The sequence below is a fragment of the Mesoplodon mirus genome (genome assembly GCF_964341445.2).
Source record: "Mesoplodon mirus genome assembly, chromosome: 7".
Taxonomy (NCBI): domain Eukaryota; kingdom Metazoa; phylum Chordata; class Mammalia; order Artiodactyla; family Ziphiidae; genus Mesoplodon; species Mesoplodon mirus.
Window position 1 is genome coordinate 62,395,275 of NC_138983.1, and position 23,873 is coordinate 62,419,147.

At 39.0% G+C, this 23,873-nt stretch overlaps 1 protein-coding gene across 1 annotated transcript in view; it reads left to right on the plus strand.

Annotated features, from left to right (window-relative positions):
* Window positions 1-1,113: 1,113 nt before the first annotated feature.
* Window positions 1,114-23,873, plus strand: part of IPO7 (importin 7) — a 48,935-nt gene continuing 26,175 nt past the window's right edge. Inside the window, exons 1-5 of the mRNA XM_082626297.1 lie at window positions 1,114-1,362; window positions 15,752-15,833; window positions 18,795-18,948; window positions 20,095-20,253; window positions 23,683-23,839. Coding sequence (XP_082482423.1) covers window positions 1,279-1,362; window positions 15,752-15,833; window positions 18,795-18,948; window positions 20,095-20,253; window positions 23,683-23,839 — 636 coding nt within the window. The 5' untranslated portion in view covers window positions 1,114-1,278. The remainder of the gene's footprint in view (window positions 1,363-15,751; window positions 15,834-18,794; window positions 18,949-20,094; window positions 20,254-23,682; window positions 23,840-23,873) is intronic.

A 23,873-nucleotide genomic window follows, 5' to 3' on the forward strand; every position in this document is an offset into this window, starting at 1 on the left:
ATCCTAGCTCAAAACTAGCCCTGAAACCCTGTGTTTTATACTTCTCTGAATTCCTCAGACTAACGTTGCCCAAGGAAGTATAGATATCTATATTGCCTTTGGGAATGGGAATAGGGACTGAGGAGTGGGGTAAGATTATCTATTTATATTTATATTGACCTAACATGGTGCTTTTTTTTTTTTTGCGGTACGCAGGCCTCTCACTGTTGTGGCCTCTCCCAATTTGGAGCAGAGGCTCCGGACGCGCAGGCTCAGCGGCCATGGCTTACGGGCCCAGCCGCTCCGTGGCATGCGGGATCCTCCCGGACCGGGGCACGAACCCGCGTCCCCTGCACCGGCAGGCGGACTCCCAACCACTGCGCCACCAGGGAAGCCCGGGAAGCCCCTCCACATTTCTTTTGAGAGGCAGAGTGATTCATTGGAGAGAATGAAAACTTTGAAAACAGAAACATCCTTGGTTTGAAATCCTAGGCAAACCTCTTACTAAGTGACCTTGGGCAAGTTATTTAACCTTTCTGAAAATGTTTGACTGTTTAAAGAAGGTGGATTTTAATAGGGATTATGCTTTTGTTCTGCATTTAGAGGTGATCTGTATAAAGTCTGTGCCAAAATTTGGATACTCAAAAAACAAACAAACAAAACAAACAAACCAAAACCCCCATAATTTTAGTATTTGATTATAAATACGTAATGTGATAAACACCTTTTACACATAAAGCTCATTTAACCCTTTATGTTATTTCCTTAGGATAAAGTGTCATAAATGCGATTAGTTGCGTCAAAGATTATAAACATTTTTATGGCATTTAGTAACACATCTCAAATTGCTTTTCAAAAGGCTCTCTTCAATTACACAGCTACTAGCATCACACATTGCATCAGCCTTACCTTATGGTTACCATATATTCACATATATTACTATGTGAAATCTGTGTGTAACTGATTGTTTTAATTTTCTTTCTGTGAAGTTTGAACATTTTTCTCTTTCTGAAGAACAGGTCTTGTCTGTAGGAGCGACAGCTCAGGGCCACGTGGGCTGCGGACTGCCCAAGTGGACTACATCTCCCAAAGTGCTCCACGGGCGCGCCGACAGGAAGTGGCCGGAGCATCTCCCGCCTCCAAGCCGAAGAGAAGAGGTTCTATCCGGGGCCTTGGCGCTTCTCTTTCCTTTCGCGCCGGTTGCCGCTGCGGAGCGCGGCGGGTCCATGTGCGCAGTGAGCGGCGCTATTCCTGGCCCAGTAGCACCCGAGCCCCGGGTTTGACTGCGTCCGCCCTGCGATGGACCCCAACACCATTATCGAGGCCCTGCGGGGCACCATGGACCCAGCCCTGCGTGAGGCCGCGGAGCGCCAGCTCAATGAAGTAAGGACGCCGGCCTGGCGGCGGCGACGACAGCCGGGCGGGCGGGCGGACTGTGGCAGGCCGAGCCCTCCGGGCCTGGCCAGAGGCGGGGACGGCGTCGCTGAGGGGCCCAACTGGAGCCGTGGGGCGGGGACCTGACGGCGAGTGCCACGCCGGGGCCCTCAGGCTGCTGCGGCGGCGGTGGTGGCGGCGGCGGCGGCGGCCAAGGCAGCCTTTGCGTCGGATCCTGAGCTGGGCCTCTGGCTGCGGTCGAGGCATGAGGAGCCGGCTGGGGCGAGGCGGGCGTGACGGGCTGGACACATGGCTGGCTCGGGTGGCCGGCCGCCCTCTGGCTCATTCCCAGATCTTTCCTCGCGCCCAGGAGGGGGCGAAAGTCACCGGGAGGTTTTTCAGACGTTTCCGGTAGCAGTCCCGCTGGCGCCGGATTCGGAGGGGCTCCTGGGAATGCAGAGCTAGTCCCACTGGGGGCCGTGCCTGTCAGCTTGTCACTTCCCTGAGCTGATCGGTGACCTGCACAACTTTCTCCTCTCCGGCTGAGCTGCTAGGAACAGCTTTCAGAGGCGAGCCCCCGCTTCTTAGGCAGGGTGCGGGGAGTGCGGGATACCCATGGGAGTCTGATTCACTGCTCTTCTACTCTGTTAACGCCTCGGTCGGGGAGGCAGCGCGATTTAGTGCAAGGTGTCAGATGAAGTGCACCCTTCTAGGTAGATCTGTACCACTAATTTCTTGACTGACCTTGGGCAAGTCTCTTAACCTTTCGACGCTGAGTTTTTCCCATTCATAAAATTAGGCCACAGGGTTTGCTGTGACAGTCAAGGGAGACGATGTAAGACAGAGTGCCTTGAAACGTGCCAAGCTCCATGTCAATTCTCTGAGCGTTGGTTTCTTTTTTTTCCCATATTTTTGGAGGAGACCACCCTTTGGAAAAGAGCCTTATTATGTGGGTATTTTATTGTACTTTTTTCAGTTTCATTCTTTGTTTCTAAATTTCTGAAACATTTTAGTGAGTATTTTTAAGGCTTCTTTAAAGGATCGCTGTCACTTCCTGTGCCTTCCTATGAATTTGCCCAGCTTTAGTGAGGTTTAGTGTACTTTTTTTTTTTTTTTTTACATAAAGAGAAGTCCCTCGTTAAAATAGAAATTCAGTTAGTTTATGCTCTTCTTAGCTGGTGGGTAAATTATTTAAAAACATTATTTATATTGACTTCCAGGAGTATTGATAATTGAGCATCTTCAGTGTACAATGGTGTTTTAGAGATTCCTGGCCTCAAGGAACTTAAATTTTAAGAAGACCACCCACGGAGTATAGACAAATTAAGTGTAAAATTATTTAAAATTGAAAAGTTAAATCTATTTTATATGTAAATAAGACCATTAGATCGTGCCAAAAATGATGCTGAAATTCTTAGGCTCGAAGACACCTTGGGAGGAGGATAGATTTCTTTTGGATATAAAATAGTGAGTTGAAAGAAATTCCCACTTTGAACCATTACTAAACCATAGAGGGAGTTGTGGATTGCTTTTTATTTTGATTTGTTTTGTGATAGACACAGGTTAAGATGAACATTATTTTGTTGATGATGTGCTAATGCATATATAAACCTAGACACACTAAAAGTTTAGTCATAGTGATTTCTACCATAACTTTGCCCTAAAAGCACGTTATTTTGACTAAAGGACTTGTGTGTAATTATTAATTTTAAAAATTATTATTTGAAAGAATTGGTTCCCTTGTAGAAAAATTGGGTAAGTGATACTTTCTGCAAATTTGAAATTCATTTATTCCTCAAGCAGGTTATTGAATGTTCAGTTGTATGTACTAACATCTTGTAGTAGAGACCTGGGGTAAGTATTTCACAAGCTAGTTTTTAGAAGATAAATAATCAAAATAGTATTCAGAGCATTTATTACTTAACCCTTAAGCTGCTGTTAGGGTTTTGAAATACTCTGTGAACACTGCTCATCTTTTCTTTCAAAAAAATTTGCTATCTGGCCTGTATTTCTGTGATGGTTAAATGTTTACATTTTGCAAATTTCTTTCTGTCATTACACCTAGATTTTTTAGTAATTTTCCTAAGACAACTTTTCTATTAATTAGAATATTTATTCTCATTTCTAATCTTGATTCCATTTTAATGAAGTGCTTCCATTTGAATACTTTTTGCTTTGACTTTCTTGTGGCAGAACCTTGATTTAGGAAATAGATCCCAGATAAGTCTTGAAGAAGCTTTACTGTAGTAAGAAGGAGGAAGTAGCATTTTATTTCTGGCAAGCTCTTCTTGCTTTGGATAAAATAGGGTGAACCAATCGGTCCATGATGTCTCATTCAACTGAAGCTACATTTTGGTTCATTTAGTTAAAAGAAAAAGATCATTGCCATTTGAATGGATCTCTTCAGCTAAGTGAAGTAATCACTAACTCTATAAAAATTGTAAATGTTATCCAAGTATTAGAGTGCAGATGGTTTAAAAACAACGAAAAGTGCCTTTGTCTCAGAGCTATTGCACTTAACTGTTCCATCTGCTTGGAACCCCTTTTACTCAGTTGTCTCCCAGAAACTTCTATCACTATTCAACTGCCTCTGTATCCCTGAGGAGTGGCCTGACTACCATGCTCCCTGTCTCTCTTCACTTTTTTATTTTTCTCTGTGTCACTTATTTATCATATGTATTTTACTTATTGTTTCCCCAGTATAATTTTTGAGTTTCATGAGGTCAGGTATTACTGTTTTGTTACTGCAATTCTTTGTTTGTTAATGGTAGGCTTTACTGACTTCCTGTTATAATAGAGAACAGTATAGGCTTTAGATGTCTTCTACCACCTCCACTTCAAGGATTTTAAGGGTGCTTTTTTTGTTTTTTAATTGTATTTATTTATTTTGTTTATTTTTAGCTGCGTTGGGTCTTCGTCGCTGCGCTCGGGCTTTCTCTAGTTGCGGAGAACGGGAGCTGCTCTTCGTCGCGGTGCACGGTCTTCTCATTGCGGTGGCTTCTCTTGCTGCAGAGCACGGGCTCTAGGCGCACGGCCTTCAGTACTTGTGGCACACAGGCTCTAGAGCGCAGGCTCAGTAGTTGTGGAGCACAGGCTTAGTTGGTCCGCGGCATGTGGGATCTTCCCGGACCAGGGCTGGAACCCGTGTCCCCTGCATTGGCAGGCGGATTCTTAATCACTGTGCCATCAGGGAAGTCCCTGTTTATATATATGTTTTTATGTTACATATTAGATAAAGTTCCATAACACTGTTAAAGACCACAGTAAAGCCACTCTTTCTGGCAGGTATTTTCAAGGTAAATCTGATTTAGTATTCCCCACTTACTCTGTAGTGTGTTATGAATTTTGATTTTTTTTTGAACCTCTGCTGTAATTTGGAACCCATGGTTCTCTCTCATGTCCCAATTTGAAATATGTTTGTATAACAAGCTTTGCCTCAAAGACTGAAGAAAACCATTGTGATTTTTTTTTTTTTTAACTACTGAAGATTTCTGCACTAGCTGTGGGGTGTTAAAGTTACTTAACCTCTAACCATCATTTTCCTTATGTTAGTATGGTATGACATTGTGTTGTGTGGGTTGAGTGAGATGATGAATGTAAAAATTTTAGGAAAGTGTTGGCACCTACTAAGTTCTCTCCAGATTATTTGAATTACTGTTTAAGTGCCAATTGATTAACCAATCTGAAGTGCAATACATTTCATTTCCTACCTCAGTCTACTAACTTTGTAGTTGTTCATCTCAGTGGCAGATGATCAGCACTGATGGAGAAAGAACACAAGTACATATTTGGACACTGAGCTCACTAGTAGATAGCATTATTGCAGCATGAAAATTGGCACTGTTATAAGCACAGTGCCTGCCACATTATAGGCTCTCTATAGTAAATGTTTGTTGAGTGCAAAGAGAAATAAGAACTTGAATAATAGAAATGTTTTTTTGTTTTTCTTTTTAAATTAATTAATTAATTAATTTTTTGCTGAGTTGGGTCTTTCTTGCTGCGTGCAGGCTTTCTCTAGTTGCGGCGAGCACGGGCTACTTTTCATTGCGGTGTGCAGGCTTCTCATTGCGGTGGCTTCTATTGTTGCGGAGCACAGGCTCTAGGCACTTGGGCTTCAGTAGTTGTGGCACGTGGGCTTCAGTGGTTGTGGCTCGTGGGCTCTAGAACGCAGGCTCAGTAGTTGTGGCACATGGGCTTAGTTGCTCCGCGGCATGTGGGATCCTTCCGGGCCAGAGCTCGAACCCGTGTCCCCTGTATTGGCAGGCGGATTCTTAACCACTGCGCCACCAGGGAAGCCCTTGAATAATGTTAAGAGTGTTAAGAATACTCATCTTTGAATTGTTAAAGTAGGTTTGCGTTACAGACATCTGTCACTTCTCATTTAAATTCTATACTATGTTTTCTAGTATATCTAGAAGTGCAAGTTTTTAAAATTTGTTTAGCTAATCTAAAATATGTGCATTTGGTATTCATTCAACATTGTTTCTTATATTCCAGACTATTTGCTGTTGAATACAGAGACTGTCCTTTCCTATCTGTACGCGTGCGCGCGCGCGCGCGCGCACACACACACACACACACACACACACTGAGAAATACTTGTTGTTTTCATTTGTGAGATAAAGAAAATAATGTCTGGAGGTTTTTGGCAATTATAACTGAGAACAATATCGGTGCTCTCTTCCTCCTTTAGCTGCCAGTGTTCTTCAGTGGAAACCTTTCTATACGCAAACCTTTACTCATGCTGCTCACCCCTCCTGTTAACCTCTTATCTCCATAAACTGAAATTTTTCCTAACCATAAATCTCATTTAAATCTCTTTTAAATCCTCAGTTCCTAAGCTTAATTGCTGTAAAATGCTTATGTAGGCAGAAATGCTGCTTTTTCACGTGCTTTATGTGAAAAAAAGTAAGGGGACATAGCTTTGATAAGTTTCTTGATATTTTGTGTTTATCTTTAAAATTCATGAACTACCTAAGTCACATCTGCTGTCTTCACAGATGGTTACTATTACAACTGAAAGTGATATATTTATTTATAAATGGTTAATTTGATTTTATTTTATTAAAGGCTTATGAAATGTTTAATCAATGAAAATCTTAGGCCTGGAAAAGTGCAAAATGACGGCACGTTTATAGGACAATTTAGCAAGTCTAGAAATTCAGCAAATATTTATGAGGTTATGGTGTATATTTTTGGAAGATAGAATAGTTTGTAGTCTGAGCAGGTTAACATTCTTTAATTAGGAATATCATGAAGTAGATCCTGTTGTGAATTTTGGAGAGGGAAAGTTCCTGGATTTTTGGAGGGTTAGACAGGAAGTTATTCAGTGACAGAGCATGTTAAAGATCTGTAAGAAAACAATGTTCTTTTTCAGAAACAGATGCATGCATTATTTTACTTACTGTTTCTGTCAGTGGCACGTTAACGATGAGCTTGATTTAAAGTGGGCGCTTTTTTTTTTTTTTTGTCGCTAAGTAATTTATAATTACGAAGTTTTTAAAAAACCCCTTAGTTGGAAAGCATTACCACAATTTAATGAAAGGCAGGAGGACACAGTGAAGAGCCTCAGCCTGGTCCCAGTTTTACCACTACACTGCCTTAACCTCACTATGCCTCATATTTCATGTAGGTAAAATAGATACAGTATTTGCCTTTGTCAACTTCTCTAGTAAAGCAGAGAGGGTAGAAATTCCTTGGCTCTTGAAATTACCTGATTGTATTCATTTTATGTAAACTCTGATGTCATAGCGCCCTTAAGCCCTCTCTTCCTTATAAATGATGTAAAGTACAGTAACTGATTGAAGGTCTGTTTGGTTACATTACAAAATGGTGAGAATTGATAAAAAGTTACGACTTAAAGAGTAAGCTTTAAAAGATATTGACATGGGCTTCCCTGGTGGCGCAGTGCTTGAGAGCCCGCCTGCTGATGCAGGGGACACGGGTTCATGCCCCGGTCCGGGAAGATCCCACATGCTGCGGAGTGGCTGGGCCCGTGAGCCATGGCCGCTGAGCCTGCGCGTCCGGAGCCTGTGCTCCGCAACGGGAGAGACCACAACAGTGAGAGGCCCGTGTACCGCAAAAAAAAAAAAAAAAAAAAAAAAAGATATTGACATTAGGTGATTACATTGGAAAATGTGGGTCTAGAAGGGAAATTGATATTGGAGAAAGCAATGCTGACTACAGTCTGTCTGGTTCGAGGAGCTGGAAACACCAAGGAGAAAATGTCTAGTAGGCAATTGGGAATGTGGAACTGAAGTTTAGGAGAGAAAGCAGTAATGGAAAAGTGATTTTTCTTCTGCAGGTGAATTGAGAGGAAGGGAGTGTGATCCAGAGGTGTGGGGTGGACTAGAGGGCTGCATACCCTTTGGGCCATGCCCATTTTGGGGACATTGAGAAACATAGGGAAAAGGAGACGGGAGAATTGTGCAGAAAAGCCAAAGGGCGCCAAGAAAAGGAATTTCAAGTAAGAAGTTTGGTTGTAGGTTTAGTTTCATTTTTCCTTAAATATTTTCTACCAGGGAACATGAATTCCTTTTGTAATAAGTAAAAAAGCTATTAGAAAAAGAAAGGGTTGTTGATATTTCTAAATGAGGGAAGTTAAAGCAAAATGAGTTTGGTGGGGGCAGGGGAGGGGAGCTTTAAAAATATTGGCAACCTTGGAGAAAATTTCTGATTACAGGGTTAGTGAGTGAAATGCTAGTAAGGGGGTAGGAATAAGTTTGTAGGTTAAAAAGGTAGTAGGGTCAGGGGAAATTTGTTTATGTGATATGTATGTCTTTCGTTTTTTTTTTTTCTTTTGTAGTTTGACTTATTTTGGGGAGTAAGGGGAGCTACCTGTGGAGTAGAAGTTTTTCAGGCCTATTATTAGCTGTTGTAATAATAGTTTTCTACTTGTAATTTTTTTTTTTCTTTTGCGGTACGTGGGCCTCTCACTGTTGTGGCCTCTCCCGTTGTGGAGCACAGGCTCTGGACGCGCAGGCTCAGTGGCCTTGGCTCACGGGGGCAGCCGCTCCGCGGCATGTTCGATCTTCCCGGACCGGGGCATGATCCCATGTCCCCTGCATCGGTAGGCGGACTCTCAACCACTGCGCCACCAGGGAAGCTCTTGTAATGTTTTAATAGTCATCTATCCTAGAATTATATTCTTCATACTGCTTCAGGACCTTATTCTTCCTGCAGCATAGATCTGATCATGTAAAAACTTTCAAAAAAAGTTCACACTTAATGGATCTTGATGTGGTCACAATATACCTATTCATTTTTTAAAAAATAATTTTTATAGATTTATTTATTTTTATTTATTTTTTGCTGCATTGGGTCTCTGTTGCTGCTCGCAGGCTTTCTTTAGTTGTGGCAAGCGGGGGTTACTCTTTGTTGCGGAGCACGGGCTTCTCATTGGGGTGGCTTCTCTTGTTGCGGAGCATGGGCTCTTGGCGCACGGGCTTCAGTAGTTGTGGCTCACAGGCTCAGTAGGGCTCTAGAGCACAGGCTCAGTAGTTGTGGTGCACAGGCTTAGTTGCTCCGCGACATGTGGATCTTCCCAGACCAGGGCTAGAACCCGTGTCCCCTGCATTGGCAAGCGGATTCTTAAGCACTGCGCCACCAGGAAAGTCCCTACCTATTCATTTTTGTCTTTCACTGTTCTCTTTCATTCTTCTAGTAATCTCTTTAACATAACCCATACTTCTTTTCCTTTTAAAAATCTTTTCTCTCCATCTCTGTGGGTTTAAATCCTTTAGGGTCTAACTAAAAAACTTACCTGTCTGTCTAATTAGAATTAATCTCCCAACCTACTTGATAGTGGTGATCTTTTATCTCTGTCGTATCTGGCATGTTGTAAGTACTAGTACGTGGAGTGGAGTTAAAGGAGATGGAGATGGAGTTGGAGCTCTTGAAGAATTTTGATGAGGTGGGTTAAGGATGAACGTTGAATAATTTGGCATGATGACAGATGATGAGAACGTAAAAAGTTGTCTAGAAAGGTAGTCTGTGTTATGGTGAGCAGCTTTTAAACCTGAGTATTAGCAGTTTTAGCTCTACTTAATGATATATAATGACCCATTTGTTGCTTCATTTCTCCTGGTTCTCTGACTGCTAGAAGCCAGGAGCTTGAGGAGGGGCCTATAATTAGTGTCAGCATCCAGAAGTTACATTTATACTTTGATTCATAAAAGATTTATTGTAGCATCTTCTCAAGCCTAATCAGTGTTTGCCAAACTTTGTGATAAAAATTGATGCTAGTGATATTTTTACTTAAATTTATTTTTTATAGTGTAAAACATGAAGACCTTTAAAATTTATGATAGTTAATAAATATAGTAATAGTTAACATGTGATAGGAATTCTTCTAAATATGTGATAGTTTGCTATATCCAAGAATGCTGGAAAGTTGTTAGAGATTACTCAATGCTTGAAAGAGTTTTTTCCTAACTTGTATAGTTAGTGTATATCTTTATTTGTCCTGTTTTATAATTGTACAGATCCATGGGTTTTTTCCCCCATTTTAAAACTTTATTGGGGTATAATTTACATATCATAAACTTTACCTGTTTTAAATAAAATCAGTGATTTTTGGTAGATATTACTATTACCACAATCCAGTTTTGGAACATTTCCATTATTCCAGTAAGGTGCCTCTTTCCAGTTTGTAGTTAATCCCCATCCCAGTCTTAAGTGATTACGAACCTACTTTCTGTCTCAATTTTCTTGAGAACCTGATTTTTAATATTTAGTACTAATTTAAGTCCATTTGTTACCTTCTTTGGGAGAATACAAGGCTTCCTGCACTAGGGATTTCAGCTGGATGGGGCCAGTAGGTAGATGTCCCAGGTTGAGATTGCTTGTGCTATTCCTGCTGACAGAAATATCCTTTGTTTCTTACCCTTAGTCTAGCTCTGTTGTCTGAAAGTAACTTTTTTTTTTTTTTTTTTGGTCAGTTCTTTTTGGATTTATGCTGGTTTGTTTTTGAAGGCATTCAAAGTGACCTAAAATAATAGGGTAATAAACTAAATGCTTGTTTTCAGTGTTTAGTTTTGTTGATTTTTAAAAATAAATGTATTGATTTTAGCCACTTTAGTATCCAGTTCAGTGATTTTTAGTGTATTCACAGTTATGCATCCATCACCACAAACTTTAGAACGTTTTTATCACCCCTAAAGGAAACCCCATACCATTAAGCAGTTACTCCTAATTCCGCCCTACACCTCCAGTCCTAGGCTACTTTTTGCTCATAGATTTGCCTATTCTGGACATTTGATATATATGAAATCATACCATCTGTAGTCTTTTGTGACTGGCTGCTTTCACACAGCATAATGTTTTTAAGGTTGATACATGTTGTACCAAGTGTCAGTACTTCATTCTTTTTATTACTGAATAACAATACATGAATGTATGGATATGCCACATTTTGCTTATCCATTCATCAGTTGATGGGCATCTGGGTTGTTTCTACTTTTTTTTTTTTTTTTTTTTTCATTATGCGGCCCTCTCACTGTTGTGGTCTCTCCTGTTGCGGAGCACAGGCTCCGGACGCGCAGGCTCAGTGGCCATGGCTCACGGGCCCAGCCACTCCGCGGCATGCGGGATCTTCCCGGACCGGGGCACGAACCCACGTCCCCTGCTTCAGCAGGCGGACTCTCAACCACTGCGCCACCAGGGAAGCCCTGTTTCTACTTTTTGAGGAATAATGCTGTGAATGTTCAAGTAAAAGTAGTGTTGTTGGCTTTTTCTTTTAATTGAGGGATAATTTACATATAACACAAAGCTCAAAAATATGTACAGCTCAGTCAGCTTTTACTTAGGTACCACCATCTAGATTAAGGTAGATAGATAGGTAGGTAGGAAGATAGATAAGATAGATAAATAAAACATTTCCATTGGCCTAGAATTTTCTCTTGAGACTTGTCTTCAGGTTACCATTATTCTGACTTCTGTTAACTATAACTTGGATTTGCCTGTTGTTAAACTTCACATTAATAGAATCACATAGTATGTGATATAGTCTGGCTTCTTTCTCAACATATTTTTGAGATCTGTATTATTGCTTGATTCCGTAGGTTGGTTTTATTTTTTTAATTTATTGTATAGTATTTCATTGTATGAATTGTACCACAGTTTGTTTATACATTCACTTGTTAATGGACAGGTATTATTGTGAACATAAGCACTTATTTCTCTTGGATATATAAGAGGGAAATTGCTAGGTTGTAAGATAGGTGCATGTCAGATACTGCCAGTTTTCCAAAATGGTTGGAATGGGTATACGTCTACCAGCACTGTGATCCATTTTTTTTCCCATCTTGACCAGTGCTTTGGTGTATTGCATATTGTTTTGTGGTAGGATTGTCTTGTCCACTTGTACTAATTCTTTGTGTGTGTGTGTGTGTGTGTGTGTGTGTGTGTGTTTCCACACTGTGCGGCTTGTGGGATCTCAGTTCCCCGACCAGGGGTTGAACTCGGGCCATGGCAGTGAAAGCCCGGAATCCTAACCATTAGGCCACCAGGGAACTCTCCATTTGCCAAAATACTTTCCATGTTTATTCCTTAGAGCTATCCTGTGAAGTAGATTTTGTTATACTAACTTGGTAATTAAGAGTTAGATTTGCTGAATCAAACTTGCTCAAGAGTTAAAAATGTAGGAAGTGACATCACTTATGCTTATAACCGTCTGGTTCTAGCAGTTCATTCCAGGAGTTCACAATTTGATGCGGGAGACAAGATACCTACTGTAATTTATTTTTTCTTTTTCTTTTTATTTTTTTTTGCTGTATGTGGGCCTCTCACTGTTGTGGCCTCTCCCGTTGCGGAGCACAGGCCCCGGACGCGCAGGCTCAGCGGCCATGGCTCACAGGCCTAGCCGCTCCGCGGCATGTGGGATCTTCCCGGACCGGGGCACGAACCCGTGTCCCCTGCATCGGCAGGTGAACTCTCAACCACTGCGCCACCAGGGAAGCCCCCTACTGTAATATTAATGGCCTAAAAAGTGCCATAGTAGTGGTCTTTGTGGGCTCATCGGTCTAAAAATATAAATACGCTTTTTCACTCAGCACAGCCCCTAGGTGATCAGAACTGCTTCCAAAGAGCCTTTTTTTGTTGATTCATTGTTATTCTTTCAGTAAATTTGTTGAGTATTTTGAATGGCAAACTATGAGGAAGTGGGTATACAGTAAAGTCCTTACTCTCAGTGGAGCTTAAAGTCTAATAGAGGCAGACATAAAACCAGCTAAAAATATAATAATTACAAATATGTAGTAAGTATTATGAAGTAAAAAAACCTTGGAGCTTATGAGAGTAATAGGGAGCCCTGCTTAGCCCTAGTGTGATCAGTGAAGAAATGCTTCTCTAAGGAAATGTTTAAACTGAGACCCAAAGAATGTGAAGCTGTGGACCAGTTAACTCTGGTGGAGCACTGGAGAGAAGTGTTGTAGGTAGAAAGTCACAGCCTGTACAAAGACTGTGCAATGGGGTAATGTGTATTGTTGAAAGGACCTAAAGAAGGCTGCTATAAGGTGGGGCGGTGGGGGGTGAAAGGTTTCTTTATTATTTATTTATTTATGGCTGCATTCGGTCTTTGTTGCTGTGCGAGGGCTTCTCATTGCAGTGGCTTCTCTTGTTGTGGAGCGCGGGCTCTATAGCGCAGGCTCAGTAGTTGTGGCGCATGGGCTTAGTTGCTCCGTGGCATGTGGGATCTTCCTGAACCCGGGCTTGAACCCATGTCCCCTGCGTTGGCAGGTGGATTCTTAACCACTACACCACCAAGGAAGCCCCGAGAAGGTTTCTTTAAATGAGGCTGAAGATATAGGCAGGAGCAAGATAACACAGGGCCTTTTAGGCTTTAGGAAATAGAGTAGAAAATTGTTAAAAGATTTGGTTAAAGGGAATTAGTTTACAATTTTAAAGATTATTGGCTGCTAAATAGAGAATGGTTGGGGGGGCAGATGGTTACATTAAGAGAGATGATAGTCACTTGGACTATGTTGGTGATAATGGGAATGGAGAAAGTAGATATAATAATTATACAAGCATTTTATATATAGAATTGATAGGGCCTGATATATTGTATTGGGGTAAAAAAGAGGGAAGTATTAAAGATGACGTTCAGTTTTCAGACTTGAATAACTGTGAGGATAGTGATGACGGGTAGGGAGAGGTGGCACAAGGAAATAGAGTCACAGCTTTTAGGGAAAAAAATGATTTGAACATAGTAAGTCTGAGAATCCTCTGAGACAATGAAGGTAGGGATGTTAAATAGGTCTGCTAGAGTGTCCTGGACTGGAAATGACATATTTGATTTATAGATAGTATTTAAAGACAGGAGTTGGATGCAATCAGCTAGGGAGCAGAAAAGATGGCCTGTGACTGAGTTCTTGCACCACGTTCTAACATTTGTACATAGAATGAGAAACAAGCAAAGGAGCCTGAGAAGGTTCCAGGAAGAGTGGTGTATGAACTATGTAGGTGGAAGGGTGTTTCAAGAAAGTGATAATGGTTAACTGTGTTCAGATCTATTTGGAGTACTGGAAAGGGTAAATTCCTCCCCTTCATCCAACTGCTCCTGTCCAGGTCTTAAATTTAAGCATTACTTCTGGGTTAGGAGGTTCTGCTTTTGATTCTTCCATAGTGTTTTCTGTTTCTTCCATTATACTTTATGACAGTTACCTGTTTGTCTTGTTTTCCTTCACTTTTAAGTTTCCATGAGGTCATGGAGACTCATTGTCTTGTTCAACCTTGTATTTTCAGCTCCTAGCGTAGTGTTTTGCACCAAGAACACCTAAATAAATAATTTTTGGAGTGACTGAATGAGCAAAGTATCACTCTGGGTCTAACGTGAAAGACATTTTTTTATATCCAAAGGGAAATTTTTCTGTTTCTAAGAATGTGTTTGTAGAATGCATGAGAGAGTAGCATTGACGTATATACACTACCAAATGTAAAATGGATGGCTAATGGGAAGCTGCTGAGTAGCACAGGGAGATCAACTCCATGCTTTGTGATGACCTAGAGGGATGGGATAGGGAGGGTGGGAGGGAGCCTTAAGAGGGATGAGGGGATATGGGGATATATGTATACATATAGCTGATTCACTTTGTTCTACAGGAGAAACTAATACAACATTGTAAAGCATTCATACTCCAATAAAGATATGAAAAAAAAGTCTGTAAGGAAGAAACTAAAATAAAAATCACTAGTGTCCATGTGAACATGTGCAGAAAAATACTAAAACTTGGGCTGGAAGGAGGAGATAACATTATAGGAAATGGTTATATTGGGGGAGAGGGAATGAGAACACATATGAGAAGAGATTTCAGTTCTTTATTAATAAATCAAAATCAAATATGGCAAATTTAGGAATTATTAAGTAACTTTTTGTACTGTTAATGAAAGTAACCCAGGATCATAGCATAAAATTTGAATAATAGAAAATAACATATAGAATAGGTCCTCTATAATCTTACCATCCCAGATACAACTTATTAGCATTTTTGGTGTATTTCCTTGTTTTCTGTATATGTTGCATAGTATATTCATGTAAATATATTTGCTAAATTATCGTATAGTTTGTATCATACTTTTATTGTATGTTCAAAGCTCTTCATTTAAATTTCCTGTTGAAATATGCATACAGAAAAGTGATCGTGAGGATACAGTTGATTAATTTTCACAAACTGGACACACTTTTATAAAACAGCTGTATTAAGAAATAAAACGTTGGGCTTCCCTGGTGGCGCAGTGGTTAAGAATCCGCCTGCCAACACAGGGGACATGATGAGTTCGAGCCCTGGTCCGGGAAGATCGCACATGCCTCGGAGCAGCTAAGCCTGTGTGCCACAACTACTGAGCCTGTGCTCTAGAGCCCGTGCTCCGCAACAAGAGAAGCCACCGCAATGAGAAGCCCATGCACCGCAACGCAGAGTAGCCCCCATTTGCCACAACTAGAGAAAGCCTGCGCGCAGCAACAAAGACCCAATGCAGCCATAATAATAATAATAATAATAAAATAAATGATTTTAAAAAAAGAAACGTTATTAGCACCTTGGAAACCGCCCCTCAGGCTATTAATTTTTACTCATTTAATTTTTGTCTAGCCACTTAATAGAATGTCACTGGAGAAATTACTAGTGAATTGAGGAAATAGGTATCATCACATAAGACACTGTTATTGAGCTGCTGCCACCAGTGTAGGTCAGAAGTGCAGTGGTACACAGGCAAATGCAAACAGAAAAAAGTTGTAGGAGTTAGGTTACTGAATTTTTTGAGTTCCTTATATGTGAGTGATAGGAAATAAGGTTGGAATCAACTTGTGGAGGAGAGCCTTTTGTGCCAGCCAAGCAGTGAAATAGAGTACTGAGAAGATTTATTTGCAGAAATTTAAAATGTATTTTTTTATTTGTAGGCACACAAGTCTCTGAATTTTGTTTCAACACTGCTTCAGATTACTATGTCGGAACAACTGGATTTACCTGTGAGACAGGCAGGCAAGTTTCCTGAATTATTTTCTTGGATGTATGTAAATAATATCATTTCAAAGGTTCATAGTTGAATAGCAGAAGTATCTTGGGAAGGCCCTTCAGTGATTTTCTTCACTGAAAATTGGTTTGCTCCCTTGTGTTTACTACAGACTGCCACAAGTGCCTTGCTATCTGGTGGCACAGTTTAAAGGAATGTGATATTTCACTGAATTAAAAAAGAAGCTGGAAGGAGAAATTGATGGGGTTTATTGAAAGAGTCTCCATATTCCCTGTTCTCCAGCTGTTTGCTTTTACTATTTTATTTTAACCATTTAAAAGGTACTGTTTCTTAGTTCCAGTTTCAACAAAATATTGAGTAATTCCCTCAGTATCAGAGTCTATGAAAATGTGGCATACTGCTCCTGATACCATCTGTTAGTCTGCAAAATAATGGAATTGACATCTTTAATGCTTGTTGTTTAATTTATTTGCAGATGTATTTCTTATAGGAAATATAAAGTGCCAATAACCTTACTATTCTAGAAAAACCAGTCATATTCTGGGGTTATTTCTTGCTGTTCTTTTTCCCTACACCAGTTTTGTTAAAAGAATTTTTTTGCTTACTTTATTTAATGTATAGTAAGCACATCCCTTTTCTCTACATAGTGTTTATCTTAAAAGTTATGTTTTAATGGCTAAATAATTTACAATAATGTGCCATATGCAGTGAACCATTTCTCAGTTGTTGGAATTTAATCTCAGGTCTGTTTGATTAACAATTGTATTCCCGGTGCCTAAGGTATTGCCTGACACACTGCAGGTACTCAGTAAATGAATGAATGAATGTAAGTTGTTTATGATTTTTTTTAATTGGTATATAAGTAGCACAAAAATGGGACATTTTTTGTGCCTATAAAATACAGTAATTTTGCTGAACCCTGGTCAGCAGTAAATCTTTAAAAAAATTTTCTAGTTAAATAGGAAAAGGTCGCTTTGTTTATTTTAACTGTCAGTTCTTTTTTACTAATGAAGTTAACATTTTCCCATTTAGTTATTTTTTTAGATAAGAATCTTTGCCTTTAAATCTCAAATTTTTACTAAGATGTTGAAAGCATCTGGCATTTAGGAGGGACCTTAACACATTAGAAACTTGATTATGTGTATTAGCAAAATTAAATTCTACTAGAAAGTTGTTTATTAGTATGTACAAAACCAGAAGCAACCGAACTGTGAAATTGGTCCTAATTTTCAAAATATAATCATTACTTTAAAATTTATTACATCCTTGTAATAATTGAATGATATTTTGTAGTACATGGTATATGGTAGTTTCATCTGCTAGACTTTGAAAGATGCATTCATTCTGTCTTTGTAGTAGAACTAAAGCATTCTGGATGGAGTAGACTGAATCACGAGGTTCTTTCAGTGCAGTTCTCACCTGTTTATGTGTTTTGTTCAAGCAAACACTTTTTAAAATACTGAATCAAAAGTGTACAAATAAGTATATATATTCACTTCCTTTGTGCATTTTGATGGAAAGAAATAGAGGCTATATTTGGAAGACATAAGGGCTATATCAAGTCTTAATTTTTATCTTTGTTCTGTTTTGGAACTAAAGGATAAAATAGCAGTAATCTGAAATATGTCAGTCCCACATGCTGAATCAGTGTTCTTGACTGTAGATGTAGTTTATCTTAAAGCTTTTGTTGAAGGATATTTTAATATGTAGTTGTAATCTTTTTTGAAATGCTGTAAGATGGGGTATTATTTTAATTTCCAAGATAAACCAAAGTAGAATATAAAAATCATAGTTGTATCAGTTATCCTTGTTTGAATAGGTACAAGACTCCAGGTAAGCGTTAATGACTAATCAGAGAAGAATCAGTGTTTTGCAGAATTTAGAAATTAATTTTGAATAATTTCCCTTTCCTATACATTCTGTACATTTGTGTTCGAGGATTCTCTTTCTTTCTCATTTGGGTGAAGGGGTCTGGATAAAAAGCATAATTACCAAGCTAGTTCAGTTAGAGTTAACTAGCAATGTGCAGGCTAGCAGTATGATAACTGACAGAAGGAACTAGCAATGTGCAAGGTGGCAATATGATAACTGACAGAAGGTAGTAGTCTGTAATTTTTGAACATAGCAAATTCTCCCATAAAATAACACGAATTTGATTTGGTGTGATTGTGGTGTATGATTGAAATACTTAAATTTATTGACTGAGAATCTTTATATACTGTAATTTTTCTATGATTAAAAATAACAACCTTTGTGTGTGTTAGTCACTTTGAGCTGCTATAACAGAATACCATAGATTGGATGGCTTACAAACAACAAATTTATTTATCACGGTTCTGGAGGCTGAGAAGTCCAGAATTAAGGCACTGGCAGATTTGGTCTCCGAGGACCTACTTTCTGGTTCATAGGCCCTCGCATGGTAGAAGAGGAAGAAGCTCTCTAGGGTCTCTTATAAGGGCATTAATCCCATTCGTGAGGGCAGAGCCCTCATTAGCTGATCACCCTACTAAAGCCCTCATCCCCTCATCACATTGGGGGTTAGGGTTTCTGTATGAATTTGGGGGCCACAAACATTCAGTCTGTATAACAGGTTATTAATTATAGAAACTTGGTATATGTATGTGGTTTTGTTTTTAGAGGCTTCATTTAGAAAGCGGATTTGGTAAAACAGCTTTCCTACAGAAAACGGATGAAAAGTGTTGTATATAAATGTGTTGTAAAAACAATTTTGTTTGTAGTTTGCAGAGTTCTCTTAGACTATATGTTTAATAATAACTTTGTGGGTGATTACTGTAGCTGAGCATTAAACTTGTGTTTTATCAACTTTTAAAATTATAGAGTATAGTATTTTGATTTTAAAAGGTTAGCTTTCCTAGCAATGTTTGATCTGACAGAAATAAATTGAGGTGTAGACACAGGGATATTTACAGTGCTTTCACTTTCTTTTGTCAAATTAATCTGTATTTTAGGTGTTATCTATTTGAAAAATATGATAACACAGTATTGGCCTGATCGGGAAACGGCACCAGGGGATATATCCCCTTATACTATTCCAGAAGAGGATCGACATTGTATTCGAGAAAATATTGTAGAAGCCATTATCCACTCTCCTGAGCTCATCAGGTATGTATATGTTTTAAACTTAACCTTTGTTGCAGGTATATAATTTGTGGGCTTTGGGGGGGTGCAGAAGAGGGGATCTTTTCAGAACATAAAAATCTGTCATTTTTTGTGGCACAAAACTTAACAAATGCTGTTACAGGGGAATTCTTTTTTGTTTTATTTTCTTACTACAGTTTAATTTTATATTTATTAAAAACCAAAACTTTAAACTTCATGTAAAACTTGTGAAACATACTATGATCAGATGAAAGGGTGTATAGAAAGTTATAGAATACTGTCATATACTTTATATTGTATAGTCTTTTGATATTTGAAAGCTCATTGTGTATGATTTTGTAGATTTTTTTTTTTTTTTTTTTTTTTTGCGGTATTCGGGCCTCTCACTGTTGTGGCCTCTCCCGTTGCGGAGCACAGGCTCCGGACGCGCAGGCTCAGCGGCCATGGCTCACGGGCCCAGCCGCTCTGTGGCATGTGGTATCTTCCCGGACCGGGGCACGAACCCTTGTCCCCTGCATCAGCAGGCGGACTCTCAACCACTGCGCCACCAGGGAAGCCCTAGAATTTTTTTTTAACATCTTTATTGGAGTATAATTGCTTTACAATGGTGTGTTAGTTTCTGCTTTATGACAAAGTGAATCAGCTATACGTATACATATATCCCCATATCTCCTCCCTCTTGCGTCTCCCTCCCACCCTCCCTATCCCACCCCTCTAGGTGGTCACAAAGCACCAAGCTAATCTCCCTGTGCTATGCGGCTGCTTCCCACTAGCTGTCTATTTTACATTTGGTAGTATATATAAGTCCATGCCACTCTCTCACTTTGTCCCAGCTTACCCTTCCCTCTCCCTGTGTCCTCAAGTCCATTCTCTACGTCTGCGTCTTTATTCCTGTCCTGACCCTTGATTTTGTAGAATTTTTAATGAGAATAGTTGATGTTCTAAATGAAACCTGTCAGTTGATGATGGGGATGAAAAATAAAAATAAAATCACTTGCATTTGTAACATTTGTCGGGTTTCTTTTGAGTCAGTAGTAACAGTTTTTGCTTAGTGACTTACTTATTGTCTAAACAGCCTTTTTCTTTATATGAGTTAACAAAACTTAAGGTAGCATTTCTTCCTCCTTATTGTTTATTTTTGACTTTTAGGGTACAGCTTACTACATGCATTCATCATATCATCAAACATGATTATCCAAGTCGCTGGACTGCGATTGTGGACAAAATTGGCTTTTACCTTCAGTCTGATAACAGTGCATGTTGGCTAGGAATTCTTCTTTGCCTCTATCAGCTTGTGAAAAATTATGAGTAAGTATCTCTCTCAATTCCTGTAGAGTTTTGAGAAGTAGAAAAAGCTTGGGAAATTTAAGCTAATTGGTTTGAACATCTTGAAATTTCATTTGGTACATATAATAAAGTTAGTGAATTACATGTTGATTTTAATTGTGTCTTCTTTTTGAAATAGCATTCTTGTTTTAATTCTGCAGTCTCTTCTGTTGATTCAACTATGAAACTCCTTGTGCCCTTTTTTCTTAATCATGATCTGTTTCCCTGTTCAAAACCCAAGTTATCCCTAACTTCTCAATATAGGCTCCTCAATTTGTGGTGATAAAAGGCCTAAAGATAAGGTTTTAAGATGTGAAGGGGGTCAAAGTACATTGATCATTAGAGCTCTTTATTCTGCCTCTGTGAATTTTTATCTTAATTTGGGTTCTTGTGAAGTTTCAAGAACCTACCTCTAATTTTTTAAGAAGAATATGTTGGAATATCATATGATCATTTTTAATCATTGTGTTTGAGGGATTCATAGTCATCTGCTTCATTGTTGGCATACTTGAGCAAATTATAGTTCATGTAAGTAATTGGTATCAGTGAGAAAGATTTAGGGATCATTTTAGACCTGGGCTTAAGGATCAGAAAAAAATCTAACCTTGGAAGTTGAGGTATAGCACTAAAAGTAGTAAGCCAGGTGTTGCAGAGATTTTCTCTTAAGTATGTGGTGAAAGTAATGAAATTGGTAGGCACTTGAAAGCTTTGATATCAGCAAATTATGAGGAAGGAACACGTACACCATGATGGTGGCTTTATGTCCAGCCCTAACAGCTACACAGATTCCATTGTGAGCCCTCTAATTCTGGGACTTGTAGTTAGCCTCCAATACCCTTTTTGGGTCCCAACTCAAAGTAGCTGATGAACTGCTGCTTTTGTTCTGAGCAGGAGAGAAATAAACCGTTTACAGCATTGGTACTGGTGTTTTCTTGTGTTCCCACCAGCTACCCATCTTCCTGCTAAGGAATGTTCCAGCTGTTGCTCCAACCTCTGTCAGAGTGCCAGTTGTAGTTCTGGTAAGTGAGTGACTAAACTGAGAGAGAATAACAGTAATAAGCTGTCATTGTCATTGAGGAGGTTCGTCTCTCCTGTCCTTAATCTTAGCAGGAGAGAGTATGACAGGGATTTTTTAAATGGGAGACATAGGCTGCTACAGTGTTGGAATTAACAGTTCATTTGCAGCTAGTGTTTGATTGTTGGAGCACAGGGTGTTCACAAGGGATCTGTGTGGACTGAAGCAATTCTAAGGAAATTCATGGAGAAATTGGAAGTTGTGATGGCCTTCAGGAGCATAGATCCTCAGGAAATGCTTGTCAGGTGAAGGAGCATAGAAGGAACATGTGAAGAGGAATGCATCTCACACCACATGGAATAGTATGAGCAAAGGAAGAAAGGTACAGAGGTGGAAATGTGACACTGTCTTTAGTGGGTAGTGAGGAGACCACTAAATGATATGGATAACTTCTGTTGAGAAATTGGGGATCATTTTGTCTTTTTTTTTGGTGGTAGAGGTGGATCATTTTGAATTGGTAAATTGGGACCATGTTAAAAGAGGGTTTTGAATGCCATGATGGGGAGTTTGCATGTGATCTTTTACATGATGAACCGTTGACTTTTTTTTAACAGAACAGTAATGCGCTAGTATTTGAGGATTCCTGTGAGTATGGTTCACCAGTTTGACACACTGTAGCCTTGTGGTAGTAGACTTTTATTGGTGGGAGGAGGTGAGCTCCACGTCCTACTCCTCCACCATCTTGATCGCTCCCTAGGCTTTTATTAGTGTCACATTTTCACGCTTTCAGGAACTTTCAGGTCGTATGGAATAGTATTTGTTTCCTTGCATAAATTACTTTCACACCCATTAGTTTGGATATGGTACCACCCAACTTCCAGTCCACTACTCAGTGTAGAGAAGGAGGTAGGAGAGAAGAATATCTAACATGGAATGGGTATTCAAACCCTCTTAATGTGGGTGATCACCTGGGTTGGATATTGGAGAGAGGTGCATGATATAATATAGTCCTCAGCTTTATTGTTAAAAGATAATATTGTCAGTAATTAATATAGTTTGTCTAATCAGATTGGAGAGTGCAAATGGCTTCCTTTTGTAAATTGTTACTGCTTTATTGACTCAAAGAAATGTACAGGTAACCTTTTAAAATGTATGCTAAGTGTAATTTCTCAGCACATTAAATAATATTTAGAAGTCTGTCAGTTAATTGTTTAATAATCTCAGTCATTATTAGCGTGAACGTTTCTCTTGGTGTTTTTTATTCTTGGCAATTTACTTCTCGTTTCTCCCAGTAGGAAAAAACAATCCAGTCTTACAAGAGTGTCTGCCTTTTAAAACTGTGCTAAGATATTCAATTCTTAGATACATTTTCTTCCTTCAGAAAGGCTACTGGTAGATAAAACTGGAGTCTGGTAGGGAAAATCAGTTATTTTAAAAAAAACAACAGACTTTTAAACAATACTGTTAAAATGCTAAGGAATCTATATGGGGGAATGTCTCAATTAGCTATTCTTCACTCGTATCCTTGGAGCAAAATGTGATTCAGAATTCAGGATTTTTCAGATTTTAGAAAGGTAACAAGGTTCACATAATACGCTCCTATGTACCAGTACCCAGGGATCAAACATATTATTATTATATTTGATATAAAATATGTGAATATTCACTCCGAATGGGATAGAGATCATAAATAGCCTGTTGAGGTCAGATTTTGTTGCCAAAAGGTTACCAAAGAACTTCTGATTTATAGTGCTTTTAGAAATAGAATCTTTTCTGCTTTATAGATGCCACTTCTGCCTTAATGCTTTGTATGTAAATTACTTAAGGATGGTATATATGTAATCAATTTTATATTGATCAGCTGCTAATGTTTAAAAGCCAAATCGTAGCTCCTCAGTTGTATCAGTATTCACAGTTACAGATAGCATAGTGAGGTGGTTAAAGGGCAGATCCTGAATCTGCTGAGGTTCATACCTAGATGTCTGTACTGGGAAAGATACTTAACTTCTCTGTGCCTCAGTTTCCTCAACTATAGAAGTGAGAATACTAATGGGGCCTTGAAGATTATTTACCTCATAATAAAATGCTCAGTAAATTTTAGATACTATTATTTGAGGTTTTTTTCTAGTTGCTTTTTGCCTGTGGTTTGATTCCATAGTAGGTTTTTCTTCTTTCTAGGAATATAAAATTGCTTAGAAAGTATTAGCTTATATTTGTATGAACAGACAAGTAGTTTAAATTTATATCTCATGTATATAAGATACAAATATATATAATAGATATATATAGATATATATATTTATCTACCTACCTATTTATCTATCTATCTATCTATATATATATAAATAAAATTGTGAATAAATTCTCACAGAATTAGTTTGTATTCCTACCCAAAGGTATAAGAAACCAGAGGAACGGAGTCCATTGGTAGCAGCAATGCAACATTTCCTGCCAGTTCTAAAGGACCGTTTTATCCAGCTTCTTTCTGATCAGTCTGATCAATCTGTCCTCATCCAGAAACAGATTTTCAAAATCTTCTATGCTCTTGTTCAGGTAATTTTATAAAGTAGTTTTTATATGTAAAGTC